This window comes from Physeter macrocephalus, chromosome 18 (assembly GCF_002837175.3).
Source record: "Physeter macrocephalus isolate SW-GA chromosome 18, ASM283717v5, whole genome shotgun sequence".
Lineage (NCBI taxonomy): Eukaryota > Metazoa > Chordata > Mammalia > Artiodactyla > Physeteridae > Physeter > Physeter macrocephalus.
The window spans coordinates 2,411,940-2,427,727 of NC_041231.1; the positions used below are offsets into that span (position 1 = coordinate 2,411,940).

At 54.5% G+C, this 15,788-nt stretch overlaps 1 protein-coding gene across 5 annotated transcripts in view; it reads left to right on the top strand.

The window, feature by feature from the left end:
* The window catches only part of NAP1L4 (nucleosome assembly protein 1 like 4), a 93,929-nt gene that overhangs the window by 58,166 nt on the left and 19,975 nt on the right, over nucleotides 1-15,788 (top strand). For 4 of the 5 annotated variants that reach the window (XM_028479628.2, XM_028479629.2, XM_055079964.1 and 1 more), the window contains 6 exons: nucleotides 346-485; nucleotides 1,680-1,825; nucleotides 4,112-4,134; nucleotides 4,560-4,679; nucleotides 7,202-7,231; nucleotides 7,676-7,732. In XM_028479628.2, coding sequence (XP_028335429.1) covers nucleotides 346-485; nucleotides 1,680-1,825; nucleotides 4,112-4,134; nucleotides 4,560-4,679; nucleotides 7,202-7,231; nucleotides 7,676-7,732 — 516 coding nt within the window. Of the gene's footprint in view, nucleotides 1-345; nucleotides 486-1,679; nucleotides 1,826-4,111; nucleotides 4,135-4,559; nucleotides 4,680-7,201; nucleotides 7,232-7,675; nucleotides 7,733-13,037; nucleotides 14,119-15,788 lie in introns of those variants that run through there. The other variant, XM_028479633.1, reaches the window with a different exon arrangement.

Genomic DNA, 15,788 nt, shown 5'->3' on the forward strand with positions numbered 1-15,788 from the left:
CCACCCTGCTGTGCTCTTGGGGAAGGGAGGGTGGGGCAGCAGGGAGAAGCCACACTCCTCAGGAGAGCTTGTCCTCCCTGGGAGGGGAGGCGGCAGGGGCCCTAAGGGTCATGGGTATTTGCCCGCCTGCCGCTGTGCTTTAACTTTGTGCTGGTGGTTTTGCAGCCAACAAGTTCTTGTTATGTGGCCACACCTGTTGAGCTTTTCAGTCATGGTTTCTGCCTGTGGTGTCATGCTTAGGGAAGAGCTGGGTTCCAGTAAGTACTGTGTGATTCATAAAGTCGGTCGCTAGTTACTCATAGATTTTAAGTGGTGCTTAGCCCGAGTTTCTGTCTTTTTTTCCAGTCTTTTGTATTAGAGTTCCACTTTGAACCCAACGACTACTTTACCAATTCAGTCCTGACAAAAACGTACAAGATGAAGTCAGAGCCAGATAAGGCTGATCCCTTTTCCTTTGAAGGTCCTGAAATAGTTGACTGTGACGGGTAAGGAAATGCCATTTCAACTTCTTTTTCTGAAACAAAAGCAGGAGATGGTTTTACAACTTTACAAGTTAGATGGAAGTTAGGAATAAAGCAGAAAGCCTTTAATCTGTTTAAAAGCCCAAAAGACACAGATTGACATTAAAGAGTCTCTCTGGGAATATGACGGCTGGCACTGGGAAATGTATCGTGTGGTTACGTGGGCCAGGGTTTGGGGGAGGGGCCCGATTTCCTCGTTTTATTAGAGCGTTGGGATCTCCAGTCACCTTAAGTGAAGCAGTGATCACTGAGCTAATCAATTCCTCTCAGCAGGTGTTTGTTGAGTGAATGAATGAGTCAGTACAGGGCAGCCCTGGCCTCGGTGGGGCAGCATGAGTGTGGTTGGCCTCAGGACTGAGCACCTTGGTGACTGCAGCCTCTGCACCACCAAGGGGAGTGGCTTGCAGTTCACTCCTCTTGGTTGGTTTGAGACGATTTGGGAAATTGTTTTATTCTTGATTGAGACAATTATCCTTATTCACTGAACCAAGTACTTATCCTGATGACTCTCCCTGTGTGAGTAATACAGAACTCTGTTAAAATCCTGCTAGACTGAAATGGCCAGAGTATTGTAGATTGTTTCCCACGGCCAGGCCATCGGGTGAGAAGGCCTGCCTTTCCAGGCATGTCCGTGAGCAGATGCTATTCAGACACTGCCAGGGCTTACCTGTTGGTCCAAGGTGATTCAGAGCACAGTCCCCACCAAGGGCCGCTCAGCACACTTGGAACACTTGTGTCTTGCTCTGGTCACCAGTGTTTGCGGTAGCCACCTGTTTGCTTTCTCCAGCTTGTCCCACTCGCTTAGTTAGTTGTCTTGAGAATTCAGGCACCTGAGTGGGTGGCTTCCTGTGCGCTGTGGAGTCTGTGACGGGGCAGCAGGTGACAAGCCCTTGGGCGGGCATGGTCATGGGAAGAATGTTGGAGGACCCCTGCGAATTGTCTGGGGGTTAAAGCTGTGCAGCTGCCGCGCTGACAGCCTGCCTGGCGGGCCCCTCCGCCTTCACCGGCCTTCGCGCGAGCTCACCATGTGCCGAGTGCTTGCTCGCAGGTTAAGTTGTTTTGGGGTTAAGCACAGAGCTGTGATTTGCTTGCTGGGCACACGTGTGACCAGTTTTTCTCATGGAGTGTGTACCCGTGATCACGGTCTTGTCCCTATAGGTGTACCATTGACTGGAAGAAAGGAAAAAATGTAACAGTCAAAACCATCAAGAAAAAGCAGAAACATAAGGGCCGAGGCACCGTCAGAACAATCACCAAACAAGTCCCCAACGATTCCTTTTTCAACTTCTTCAATCCGCTGAAAGGTGAGTGGGCTGGGTTGTGACTCCAGGTTACGCACAGAATGACTGTTAACATCAGGAAGTCGAGCGTTGGGGGGCGGAGCCGTGGCTGTGTGGGCGGGCCCACGGGTGCCTGTCCTGGCTGGAGGGTGAGCCCAGGCGGCTGGAGGGGCTGCATGCCCCCGCCCCCGGGGGGAGGGGTCAGCGTGGCTGCTCTGCTCACACTACAGCCTGCAGGCCGTCGGCCCACCCCTCCCTCTCGGGTGGGTTTTTGGTTTTCTCTTCGAGCCTTGGTATAGAGCACAAGGGGTTTGGGAACTTATATATTGTGAGAAACACAGACTTAGGACAGAATCATAGCTTGGACGCCTGTTCTCTGCTCCCCGCTCCCACCCTCCAGTAAAAGAGAGATGGAAGTAGTAATGGCTCAGCCGCTGGTTTTGAGGAAAATTACTTGGAAGTCTTCACATAATTTCCTAATCCTGAGAATTCGAAGGCCAGACCCGCTGGCAACGTTAAAATATGGATACGAGGGGAAAACATTTTCTCTTTATTTTCCGTGAACAAAAAACAGTTGGAAATAAATGCCAGCCCTGATCTAGGTCATTGGTGGCCCTTTGGGTTGTCTGTCGGGGCCCACGGGGTGGCTTCCTCTTGACTCTGACCCTCGCGTGCTGAGTTATCAAGCGGCCCATCACCATTCAGTCCATTGTTTTTCACTGTTGTGGCTGTTGTCTGTGACTTGTCTTTGAACCTGGAAGACGCCAAATGTATATCAGTTTTGGGGACAAGAACAGCCATAAATGTAGTTCTTAAATTTCCTTTTTTTGGAAGATCCCCTTCAGAACCTCACATGGGCATATGGGAGGCTTCCTGTGTGAATTCACTGTGAAGCAAAGGGGCTTTGATTCCTAAATTCAGTGGCTTTTTTGGAAGTTTTAAATAATTAATAACAATTAAAATGGAATCAAGCGGACTCAAGAATTTGAGGGTGATTTTGGGGGTTCTAAAACTATTGTGTGGTTGCACAAGTCTAACAATGTATCAGAAGTCATTGGATTGTATACTTAAAGTGGGTGAATTTTATGGTATATCACTATTTTTAAAGTAATCGAATAAACGTAATATCAAGTGATATGCTCTATGAAAAGGAATAGAGGATGACAGTGGGGGAGGGGTGATGGATTGGTCAAGGAAAAAAATCAAAATCGCTGAAATGCTTTTTGAAATGAAGGAAATAAAAGATGGCTAGTCCAGCACCCTGTTTGGCTTTAATCCTACCAAACTGGTCCAGAAGTCAAGTGAGGAAGTCCTTGTTCTGATTGCTGCCCCTGAGTCCAGAGTCCCCGAACCTGCATCTTAAACAGCAGGTGGGACTCTTACACTCTGAGGCTCGGGCCCCCCCACCGCCCATGGGGAGGGGTACTCACACCAGCACCTGCTCCGCCGTGGCTGAGACGGCACGTGCCGCTCTCTGTGCTGGCCATGGAGACAGACCTTGTAGCAGAGGGGCGACAGGGAAGACACAAAGGCAGGGTGAGCCCGGCAAAGGGGACACGACGCCTGGCGAAGCGTCACTGGGCTTCGCTGAGCGCGGTTTTAAGTCTGTGTTTTCTTGGTTCCGTGTTGGGCTGTAGTTCGGCACCGAGGTCTGTAGGGCCGTGGGTGCTGGAACCGAATCTCAGCTCACCTTTTGTGTGGAGTGCGGGCCTCTGCTGTGGGTGTCGGTGAGTAACGTCACCCTGCGCGCTGCAGTCTTTGCGGGAGGAGCGGCTCAGCACTACTCTCTCCTTCCCCTTTGCAAGCAAGCAGGGATGCAGCTTCGACCTAGCTGAGCTGCAGCGCTTTAGTCACACTGAGGACTTAACAGCCTTAAAGTGCTTCCTGTTTCTCTACCGAAACGTCACTTGTAGTTTTTTGTAGGACACGAGTTAAAACTCCGCTTAAAACACAAATGCCCTGAAAGGCCACAGTCTGGGCAGCCGGTGCACCTTTCCATCTGCTGATGCTTTAAACGTCTGTAAATTCTCTTCTGAAAGTGGCCTTCTCCAGCTGGGCCTGTGAGCATCACTGGGTACCAGCCTTTGGCCCTTGATTGGGGGTGGGGGGAGGGAAGGGGGCCTGGCGGTGCTGGGGCCAGCTTCAGCCTGCAGCAGGCGGGGAAGTGGGGAAGCCGGCCATGGGGAGGCACGACGCTTAGGTGATTTCTAGTGAAATGTTCCATTTTATTTGTCAGCTGAGCTTCATGTGTGGGCTTTAGAAGGTTTTGGTTGTCGATGTAATGCAGATGTGTTTTGTCTTTTTTTCTAGCATCAGGGGATGGAGAATCACTGGTAAGATGTGTGTCATTATCAAAAAAGTATGTTGTTTTGCTGTTAAGGTCCTTATTTCATAAGTAGTTTGCTACTTTCTCTTTAATCTGTTCTTACTGCCTAAAAACCAAGGGTGAATTTGTATTCACTGCACCGTGGGGGTGGGACAGAAGCGCGCGTTCCGTGGGCGGACCTGAGGGCAGGCGTGTCCTTGAGCCTCACCCCCTCGCACATGTGGCCCCGTGCGGCCCCTCTGGGCCCTACGCTTTCCTGCCATTTGGCTGCAAGGGTTCCTTTAACGCAGCCTAACCTCAGAGATGCTGTCACCCAGCAGTGCCCTCACTGGGTGCTTTGTAAGCCGAGTCACCGGAAGTGGGGGGTCAGGCATGGGCAAGGGGATGTGACGGTTACCCCCCGAAGCAAGTCAGCACTGCGCTTTCCCTCAGGATGAAGACTCCGAACTCACGCTAGCCTCCGATTTTGAAATTGGACACTTCTTCCGGGAGCGGATCGTGCCGCGCGCTGTGCTCTACTTCACAGGGGAGGCCATAGAGGACGACGACAACGTAGGTGGCCTGTGGGGGCCGCCGGGGTCGGAGCGGGTGCTGGCGTGGGAGCCCAGCCGGGATTTTCCCGACATCCTCCAGCAGGTCCACGGGCCACTGCCCTCTGGAGTTTGGAGGAAATAGACTGGGCAGGGAGATGGCAGAGGCGGGAGAAGCAGGTCTTTTTGAGGCATCTGAGCACCACGTGGGCCCGGCCAGTGACTTGTTTCAGAATGTCCCCTAAGGACCCAGGGGTTCGCTGCTGCACACGAGGTCTGTGGCTTTGGGTGACTTCTGAACATGAGGAAACTCCTGTTCACCAAGCGATGGCCAGCAGAGCTGAGTCGTGCTAGCATGTGGCATATGGACCCCAAAGAAATAGAACCCCACGCTCCACAGAAAAACAGCCCGGCTGCACAGGCCACCTTCCCCTCTGCTTGAAGGAACTCACCCTCCCACAGTCAGAACTTGGGAGCAGGAGCCCTGAGCACAGCCTGGCCAGCTGCCCCGGGCTGTCACCTGAAATGGTTCTCCATTGTGACTAAGGCCCGGTTGCCGCGAGCCCTCTTGTTGTGTGGAGGTAAAGGTCTGTCCTGTGGCGTGTTGCTGGAAGTGTGCTTAGATGCCGTTTGCTCCCTTGTGTTGAGTGCTCTGAGGTTCCTTTCTGGCGAGGTCTTTTGCGGCTGCTGGGCAGGTCCGAGCTGCTTCGTGCCCTCCTTTGTGCTGAAGGCCCCCATGCGGCGGGAGTGGGCCAGCCCAGGGCCTACTGGCTACATCGCCTGACACTAGTGAGCTTCTCAGGTGCAGTCTGTCCATCCCCGGGTTGGGAGGTACTTATGGGAATCCGGGAACACGGACACACCCAGCACAGCGCAGTCTGGGGTCATCTTAGCGCTCAGGTAGTTGCTCAGACTTAAGTTTTAGGAAATGGTGGTTATGCAACAGATTCTGGACCAGCGCTGTCCAGTAGCGCCTTCTGTGATGGGGGAGCTGTCCTCGGCTCCTTTATCAAAAAAGATCTAGTGGCTACACACAATGGGAAACTCATGTCTAGACCAGTGGTCTCAGACTTTTTTGATCATACACGCATCAGTTTAAAAACTTAATTATGCAGCGCATATATATTTATTTATAGTATAGGCAGCATAGCAACTCCTGGTGAGCAGTACAGTGTGTTTGCCTGTAACATCCGTGTCCATACTCATTCATAACGCCTTTGGTGCAGGTACCGCAGGTGCAGGTACCGCAGGTGCACAGTGCGCTCCAGGGGCTCGCGTCAGCCTGCGTCTGCTGGAGCCCTAGTTCTGCCGGTTCTCACGCGTGAACCGGGGTTGGCGGTCGTCACTCCAGCTGCTCCTCAGGCTCCTGGCAGAGGAGGCTCGGTGGTGCTGGGACCGAGATGAGCGTACTGACGTCAGACACGCTAGGGCCGATGTGGACACTGGGCATCGTTCTGGGGTGAAGTGGACGGAGGAGTCCTGGTTTTGTCTTCCACACTCACGTGGGTCACCTCACTCGTCCACGGGCTGCACACCCCACTCTGGAGCCTCTGCTCTGCCCGAGTGTGAGATGCCCGCACAGAGCTCGCTCAGAAGATGGGGCCAGGGTGAAATGATGGACTTAGAACCTCAGAAAATGGGCACTTGTGCCTGTGTGAGGCTGGTTCCAGTGCGACCTGAAATGCTGCAGTGAGAGTCTTGTCGGCTGCAAGGCACTGAAAGGTCTTCTTTGTCAGAGGCCTGGAGGAAAAGGTGCCAAGACACAGTCAGATCCCAGCCCGACCGCACCAGGCCCTGCCAGCACTGTGCTCTTCTGAGTTCCCTTGGAGTTGTTGATGACGAATGGGGGGGCGGGGGGCTCCAAGAAGAAAGGTTTATAAGAGAAAGCTTGCTGAGTCTTCATATGTCTGTGTCGACGCAGCCACCAGGGACAAGGGTTATTTAGTTTTGTTTGGCTTTTGATAGCAGTCTGATATTCGGGACTTGGCTGAAAGCCTGGCCAGCAGTGTCTTTGGACACACAAGACATTGAATTGAGACATTCATTCGGCTACAGTGTTGGAGTTTCTCCCATGCCCACTTTTTCTGACTTATTTTAAAGATTAAACACCAAGATTTTATTACATTTCTAAATACAGATTAAAGATTTCCCCTTGTCTGAGTTATAAAATGACATTGGAAGTCCAGTATGTGATAAAATTACGTTACTGGTTTGCTTAGATCAGCCAGTTTCCCAGTTGGACCCAGTGCATGCCCAAGCCGACAGTTTCCTTTCTTCACCCCGTCCCCATCCGTAGTCTTTGTTTTGAGTGGTTTTCAGATACCTGGTATCCTATTAACACGGCAGGGCTTGTGAGCACGCGGCCCCGCAGTTCTGGCCCCGGCTTGGAGCAGAGGTGCCGGCGGCAGACTGGCCTCTGCTCAGAGGCCAGGCCACTTCCCGCTCTCCTTAGGCCCTACCCCTGTGGGCGCCTGACGGGCTGTGTCTGGGTCAGGTTGCCATCACGCTTTATAAAACCTAAAAACCTGTTTCCTTTCTTTTCAGTTTGAAGAAGGTGAGGAAGGAGAGGAGGAGGTAAGACATGGTTTACGTGAGACATCATTCCCTGAGGTTGCTTTAGGCCTTCTCTGCTTGAGTGGATGGAGATTATGAAGTCAGGGGACCACTTTAGACTCGTCTCGTGGGAAGCTGCCTTTGAAGCTTTCAGCCCTATTGAATACTACGGAAAGACACGGCAGATGGGTAGCGGTGCCCGGTTTGACCCTGCAATTGGCTTATGAAAATGCATCTTAGAAAATAACCATTTAGCAAACAAAATCCACTTTTTCAGCAATATGTTTATTTCAGGGTTATCTGCTAGAACAAGAAGTGTCCAAAGGAGGGGATTTAATCAAGTATGGCTAGCAATGATTGTAATTGATTTCCTTCAGAATCAGAGTATCGCTTTATTTGTGGCTGGTGGATCCACAGGAACTTAAGTCCTATCTGTTCAACTAGCTCTCACTCCTTTTAATGCAGGAATTAGAAGGTGACGAGGAGGGAGAAGATGAGGACGATGCCGAAATGAACCCCAAGGTTAGTTATTTGGGGCTTCCCACACCTGTGTATGCTACACTGTTGACCGTTTAAAACATGTTCCCCACTTTGAGGTAGTGGTGTTACGAATATGTACCTGTCATTCTCTAATTAGGAAAGTTAAAATGTACCAGAAAAATACTTGAATGAGGAGCTATTTAGACACCTGGTATATAATTTGAGTGTTACGTATGAATACTAAACTGCTTTTCCAAGCTATATTTTATTTTTATAAACTTGTTCAGTAGAGCAGCTTTACATTCCAGATCTTTAATTCTTTTGAGATAATGATTTAACTGACAACATGAATAAACTTTTTTGTTTTGTGTGTTTGTTTTTGGAAAAGGTACAGAGACGGGACTTGGTGGGGGGCTTGTTTTGTTTTGTTAATGATAGGATAATGGAGTTGTAGGTATAATTTTACAATTGTACATGGGGTGAGAATACTCAAAAGACATGTCTCGATAGCTCAGATAATTTGAAATAAGGAAGCTTTGCAAAAAAACAAACAAAAAAAAACCGATTAGGATGAGTGGGCAGTCCCATTAATTTTACGCCTGTCTGAGTTTTCACTTACAGTCTCAGATGAGCATACATCAGGGACTTGCCACTTGACACATATTTTAAACACAGAACCGTTCTAACGCTGTCCTGAAGCTGTAATGAGAATTACTGTTGTTTGCTCACGTGAAATTTATAGTTCACCTGCCTCTTAGGACCAAGTGTATCACGGGTTGTCAGAATACTAACATTCCTTGGCATCGTAGAGTCTGTATCTCTGTTTAAGTAGACGTTGTTTGTTTGCTTGTTTACCCCCGTTGTGCCCAAAGTGGACCGTGCACTCAGCTGTCAGTGTGTAACCGGGTCTGATCACTTTACAGCACCCGGTGTTCCTATGAATGCGTGCTTACAGCAGTAGTTCCTTCTGGGGAAGGATTCGCGGTGGGTTTAAATCCTCAGTGTGCCGTATGGATACTGCTCTGGGAATGGGCTTGGGCACGTTCATCTTTTCAAAGCCAGCCTGTCCGTTGGGGCGTCGCCATATGGACGGCGCACCCGTGCTCGGTTCCTGAGCTGCGAGCCCAGGGCCCTGCCTTGAGTGGATCGCCTTTCGCTGTCAGGTAATAATAGAACCGTGCCGTGCCCAGTCCCAGGTGTTTGTGTCTGGCTGTTCTGCGCTCGGGGGCGCCGATGCACACATTCACGGTGGGGTTTCTAGAGCAGAGATGGCTGGTTACCGTGTCCGCTGCTGGACTCAAGTGCCCTGTCTCTGGTCGCTTGTCTCACTGACAGCGGCTGCTCTGTTCCCCGTTTCTTGCTGTTTCCTCCTGTTGTCCGTCCTCTCTCTCCCCTTGCCAAACCTTCTGTCTCCTCTCACGTCGGGGTTTTCTAGAAGAGCATTCTCACCAAGTGATCACAGATAGCTTAACAGAAAGTAGAGACATGTCAGTAGTAAGCCTTCGTGAAGCCTTCGGTCTGTTGTGTTGGTTGGGAGTGGGCGAGGTGCCTGAGGAGGGCCCCTCGGTCAGCCACGCGCAGTCGAAATGCCCTAGTCCTGTCCTCCGGGGTCGTGATGTGACACTTCTGTTCCTCCGTGCGCACCTTCTCGGAGGGCTCAGTCACATCACAGTCTGTACAAGCAAGGGAAGACTGGGAAGAAGTGTTGGGGTTTTAAAGGTACACATCTGGGTGTTGAGGTTTCCCATCTCAAGGTCGATATTTTTGCAGCCCTTTGTATCATGAGAAGTTGTGGCTCTTTCCTCCTGTATAATTTTGTGCATTTCATTTTCTTTCATGCTGACGGTTCCTGTCAGTTTTTTTCCCCATGTAGGTGTAATTTTTGTCTGTTAATCATTCATGCGTTTCTAGGTAAGGTGGAATTCCATTCATTCCTAACTTCCAAACTTCTGGTCTGTGCTTTGTATCAATGCCGTGTCGTCGTGACTCGGTGGAGCGTCCGGGCACGCTCAGCACGTGCTGGCCTGGACAGGGGCTTTCTGAAGAGCAGTGCTTTTGTGCGGGTGTCTGTCGCGTGTGCTTTTAAAACCGACAGAAACCACATCTGGCTTCTGCTTGTTGAGCCCAGTGTTTGTCGCTGACCAAGCAGCAGAGATGTAACTGGTGTGAAAACTTTGTTGATGATGGGGCTGCCGCCCCCCTCCCCACCCCCCGGGAAGAGGACAGAATAAGCGGGCCCTGGGACCAGGATGCACAGGGCCCCCAGCCATGCTGGCCTCAGCAGGACGAGGTCTGCTGCCTGCTGTGATTCTTCCCTACGTGGGTCTGTTGATTGTTTATACTTTTTGAATTCAGGTGCTGTGCAGAGCAGTAGATCGTAAAAGGGGTAACTTTAATGCGCCAGGATCTTCTGTCTCAGAAGCCGCCGGCAGCAGTTTCACGTGAGCGCTAGGAAGCGCTGTCGAGGTTGCTGCGGAGCGTGCTGCTCGAATGAGAAGGACCCGCTGTAGATCCAGGGAGCGTTGCAAGTCCCAGGAGCTGCCCTGTCCCCCCTGCGTCGTGGGCCCTCGTAGCTCTGCGCCAGTCACGAAGTCCCTCTCTCGTACGACACCGCCGGCTTTTGTGGGGCAAGGGAGGAAGGTGCGAACGGGAGAGCCTGTGAGGGGCCAGGGCGGCGGTGTTAGCATCTAGGAGAGAGCAGGGGCTGCCTGCGTTGAGCTAAGCAGGCCAGCGGAGTGGGAGCGGCTTCTGGGAGAGCAGGGCTGTGTCTCCGCACCGCAGAGCTGTGGTCTGGGGGTCTGTGAGCCCCGTGCCTTCGAGGGTCCGTCTGCATCGCCTTCTGTCTTACTCGGGTGGCTGGCTTTCTTAGAAGACTAACGGGCAGGTGGGCAGACCTGGGCTAAAGGAGGCGTTTTAATTAGAGGAAGTGAATGTGCACCTGGGATCTTTTCTGTTTTACAGGGTCAGGGCTGATTGCTTAAAATTGTCTTTGCGTGCTGTCTGTTCCTGCTGCCCTGTGTGTCTGAAGAACGTGTCAGCCAGGCTGGTTGGGCCCGAAGCCCCACTGCTCCCCACCCTGCCAGTGGCCGCGAAGCGCCCATGAACGGTCCAGCCTGTACCTCTGGGCGAGGAGGACCCTTCTGGGGCAGAACCTCAGCCGTGCCGTCTCGCCTCTGTCGTCAGGCGCCCCGCGGAGGGGGTCGCGTCCTGGGCTGCTGAGCAGGTGCTCGGGCCTCGGGCCCCCAGCCCTGAGGCTGTGGTGGTGGCGTGTGCTTTGCTGCCAGCAGTGAAAGCCCTTCTTTTCAGTGCCCGCCCCCACCGGGCGGGGTGTTGACCGTTAGTTTGTGCCTTTGAAGCACTGACTCCCGTCCCTTGACGACCGGCAGCGTGAGAGACGGGGCTTCTGACAGCTTCGTGCCGTGAGGCAGAGGGCGCTCGGGTTTAGTGCAGTGTTGCTCTGCCCTCTGTCACGGGCCAGGTGCCGCAGCCCGGGAGTCGTGTGTGCGTGTGCGTGCGTGTGTGCGCGCGTGGATGCTGGCCCAGGGCTGGGCTGAACGTGGCCCTCGGGAGGCCGGGTGCTGGTGGCAGCCCAGTCCTCTGCTGCCTGGCAAGCCCCGCCTTCTGCCTCTCGTCTAAACACAAGGTCCCCCCACCCGGCTCCCTGCTCACAGCAGCCCGTCCTGCTCTTGGTTTCGGCGAGGACCCTTCCCTGTAGCAGTCTTCAGCACCCGAGGGAGGAGTTGGTTGTAAACAGACAGATGATTGATGCCTTCTCTTGGTTAAAGATAGATGTGATGTCACGGAGACAGCACATTGTAAACCGCGTGCCGCTCTGTGTTCACGGCGTCCTGTACGTCCTGCGTATGTATTTACCCAGAAGGATGTAGAGCAGCAAGTCCGCCACCCTGTGCCACCCGCCCGCCCCGCTGTACCACAGCCACGACACCGTCCCGGTCCCTCAGCGTCAGCTTCTCTCACCTCCTTCCTTTCTGCAGATCCAGTTACGGAAACCCACACACTTCTCCCCCATCCACAAAAGGTTACACGCCACTGCCCCGGTCCCTGCCAGTGCTGTCCCAGTCCTGGGGCACCTCTGCACCTCCCCAGCGAGTCTGGGGCCACGTCTGATCCCCCTGGCCACAGTCTGGGCCGCCTCCAGGTCTCCCCTTGAGACGACAGAGTTTGAGTTAGGTCTCCTTCAACTAGGATTTCTGGTCGGGGTATTTGTTTTGGTGCCCAGGCTCTTTCTTTGGCAGTGTTTCCAGTGAGCGTGTGACGGGCTGGTGCCATTAGCCCAGTGCTGGGCAGTGCTGGGCCGAGACCCGGGCCAGACCTGGAAGTCCCAGCTTGTCCCTGTGCTATTACACTTACAAACAAGGAGCTTAGCCCAGGGCCCCAGGTTATTGTTTTGTCTTTATGCACCCTTTACAAATCATCTTTTTCATCCCTTGGGTGTGGTTTCCCAAGGAATGAACCGTAGCCCAGCTTATTCCGTGCAGCGTGTCCGTTGCGTTATCCCAGATGGTTCTTCTGAACTGTGTGGTGCGGGTTTTTCTTAAGGCTCCGTGGACGTGCCAAGTTGTATTCAGGGTAATCTGTCATCTTCACAGCCAGGATCATAGGTTACGGACGCGTAACTTCATTTGCGAAGAAGTACTGGTGAAATCGCCACCTGTCCCTCAGGCTGCTGTTGGCCTCCACACAGAATTCATGGGGCTGCTAAATGGGTTCAGTGGCACGGGGCACGGCCGCCAGATTGTACCGAAGTGAGTCTGCGCCTCGTCTCGCTCGGGCCTTCTCTGAAAGGATGGAATTCCCAACCGAGGGGGCTCCTGCGAGGATTGGGGCCTGGCTGTGGAGTTCTTAGTGGCCTCTCGAGGTCCTTTGTCCGGGCGCCACGGGCCAGTGCAGGAGAAGCTTTGCTTCGGGCCCCGGCCTGGGGGCAGGTGTGCTCCAGGCAGCGCCGGGAGCTTTGTTCACCTCGGGGGTGGAGGGGAGCCGGCGCTGTTCCCCGCGTGCTCACCCAGAGCCGAGGCGCCTGCCAGCTTTGGGACGAGGGCACTGTTGTGCGTTTCGTTACTGTCTGCCCCACGAGGACCTCCCTCACCCTGAGACCCTCCTGCTGAGAATTAGAATGTCTTTCTACAGAAAGAGGCAGCCCCACTGTGACCTTGTTTCTGGGAAGTTAGCCGCTTATTTGTTACTATTTTTAAGGTATATTTGTAGTGGCCATGTTTTCAGTGAGAACGAGTGAGCTACTTGAGTCTTTGTTTTCGTTGTTGGTTGGAGATGCCCGGTTGATGGGGTTGCTCGGTTCTCTACAAGCCTTGTTTTCTCTCGTTGACAGAAGGAGCCCGGCCAGCCCTCGGAGTGCAAGCAGCAGTGAGGCGCCGCTCGTCCGCGCGGACAAGTGCTTACGCCTGACTTGCGTCCAAGTGCATGATTTTCACTTTAACTCCTTTTAGTTATTATTTTGCTTATAACCTGTACAGCGGCAACCCAGATGCGCTTCAGAAATAGGAGGTTTAATTCCAGCACCCTCTACGGCCTTGGGTGCAGCTCAGTGGACCCGCCCAGCCCTGCCTCGGGGAGAGCCTCGCAGACTGCCGGCCGGTGGGGTGGGGGTGGATCACTTGACGCCGGGGGCACGTGTCCAGGGTGCAGGTCCAGGGCGTGTAGAGCCAGTTCACCCTTGCCGCCACCAGACGGGTTTCCTGTTTCGTTGGAAGAAACCCACATGCAGTTTCCAGTTGTCTCGGGAGAGCGGCCGGGGTCGGCACCGTTTCTCATCCTGCTCGCCCTTCGGTTTTATTTTCCCCGGGGCTGGGGTGAGGGTTGCGGCACCCGCTGAGCCTGAGGCGCGAGCTTTTGTGGTTCATCTCGTATTTATTTCTCTCTCACGCTTGTGAGGGCTTGGGATGTGAGCTGTCCTTCGAGTTTCTGAGAGCCCGTGGGCGCCAGAGACCCGGGGCCCCGAGCAGGAGTTAGTGGTCCGCCCGCATGGAAGACGGCCCTCCCTCCCGCCAGCCGTGGGCCGGGGCTGGTTCTCGGGGCGCACGGACCACGCTTGGCGCTGAGGACGGGGGTGGGGCTGTGGGCAGAGCCAGGGTTTGCCAGGCTTCGCGGGGGGGGGCTCGGGCAGGAAAGTACAGCTTTCCCACGTAGTGTGTACAGTGTCTTGCTTTCGCGGTGGCTCCCGTTTCTCAGCCTCACATTCACCTTGTCTTAAAAGCCCTGGGTTCCCAGTGACCCGCTGTTGGCTGGAATGTGGGTGTGGAGTGTGTGACCTCTGGCCCCAGGGACATCCACGCTGTGGCCAGGCTATAGAGTGCTCAGCCTTACTTATGATACATTTGTAACTGAATACAGTGTTTTCAATTTGTACAGACTAGTTAGAATATTCTATTAAAGTTGTGAACTCGAGCCCAGCGCTGTGTGTGTCTTCATTGCAGGAGGCCCGGCGGGTTGGGGCACTTGGGGCGGGTGGGGCCCGCGGATGTGGTTGCGCAGCCTCCCGGACCGGGTCTCTGGAGCTCCGGGCGTGGGCAGATCCAGGACTTCCGGGCTCCTGGTCTTCTGTTTTGATTTTGAGGCTTTAAAGCCCATCTTGAGTTAGGGCCGCAGGCCCACTTCACCGTCGGGGTGGGTCTGGGGTCCCCGGGTGGGCTCTTTGCTGCCCCGAGAGAGAGTCTGCTCCTCCCCACAGCAGAGGGTCGTTTCTCCGCGTGTGCGGGGCTGGGCCCTTCCGATGAGAAGATTCCAGGAGGGACACTTGCTGCGCCGTGGCCACGTTTGGCATGTCTTCTCGCTGGTGCTTTTCTGGTGCTTGCGCCCTCCCTGCTTCCTTCCCTTCATTAGGGGGAGACACCTGGTGCCCGGGCTCTCACTCCAGCTGCCCATAGGGCGATCGGCCCGACCCGCACGCAGAACAGGAGCTGGTGCCCAGCTCGCCCGGTGCCTCCTGCCGGCGGGGCTGGCTTCTCCCGGGAGCGGCCAGAGAGAGCGCACCAGGGGCCACGAGAAGGGCCAAGCAAGGCTTAGGCAGAAACGTGGTTTCGGGGTGTCCAAGACGACCGTAGAGCCGGAACGTTGTCCACTCCTGGGGCCCCCGGGCCGGCCGGGTCCAGACCCCCCAGAGGTGGGCGGTAAAGAGCCTCGCCCGGGCCTGCCCCAACGGCCACCGCGAAGAGACGGGGGCGCCGGGGGCGCCTCGTTCCTGCAGACACGCAACAAAAACCCCATCCTTGGAGGGTGCTCGGAGGCCTGCGCGCCCCCCCACCCAGTCCCCTCGGGCCCCCGCCCCACCTCCGGTGGCGCTACCATCCCTGCTGACCGCAGGCCCTCGGAGTGACCGCATTTAGGACAGCAGAATTGACGAGTACCTATGGGATCGGGCACGGGTGCACAAAGTGACGTGCGCAGGTAACTTGCAGGGGGAGAGCGGAGACAGTCCAGTGCCGGGAGCACCTCCCGCTGGCCACCTGTCCCTCTCCTGACGGTCACCAGCGGGTGGTGGTGCTGAGTTCCTGCCCACAGCAGTGACCCTGCCCTCAGGCACGTGAAGGGTGCTGGCGGGTCAGGTGAGAGGCTGGCTGTCTTCTCGCTGATCGGTTGGGGGCAGTGAGGGTAAAAGAAAAAGTCCCATGTCCACAGTGGGCTTTGTGGCCACAGAGGACAAGGGCACCTGCCTGCCAATGGGGAATGTCCTCTGGGATGTGTGGAGAGGAGCAGAACCTGTACGGTGAGCGCACCTGTGCGTGAGTGCACACCTGCGTGAGCACACCTGCGTGTGGGTACCCAGTCAGAGGAGCTGCGTGCCTGGGGGAATACCAGGCTTGGTGGACCCCTTTCTGCGTTCTCTGTGGGGAACCACGTGACGTAGTGACCAGACACAGTGGTTTTACATCAGACCAGTGTAAATGGGGGCAAAGGGAGGGATGTTTAGATTGTTCACATTGTGGCACCGGGTTTATTTCCCCCGTGGGTAAGAAGGGTGGGCGAGGGTGCCACGCTCGCCCGGGGTGCTGGGGCCTCAGGTTGCCTTTCAGCTGTTCTGGGTACACTTGGTGGCAAGGCTGCAGCACAAAGCCCTGAGGCC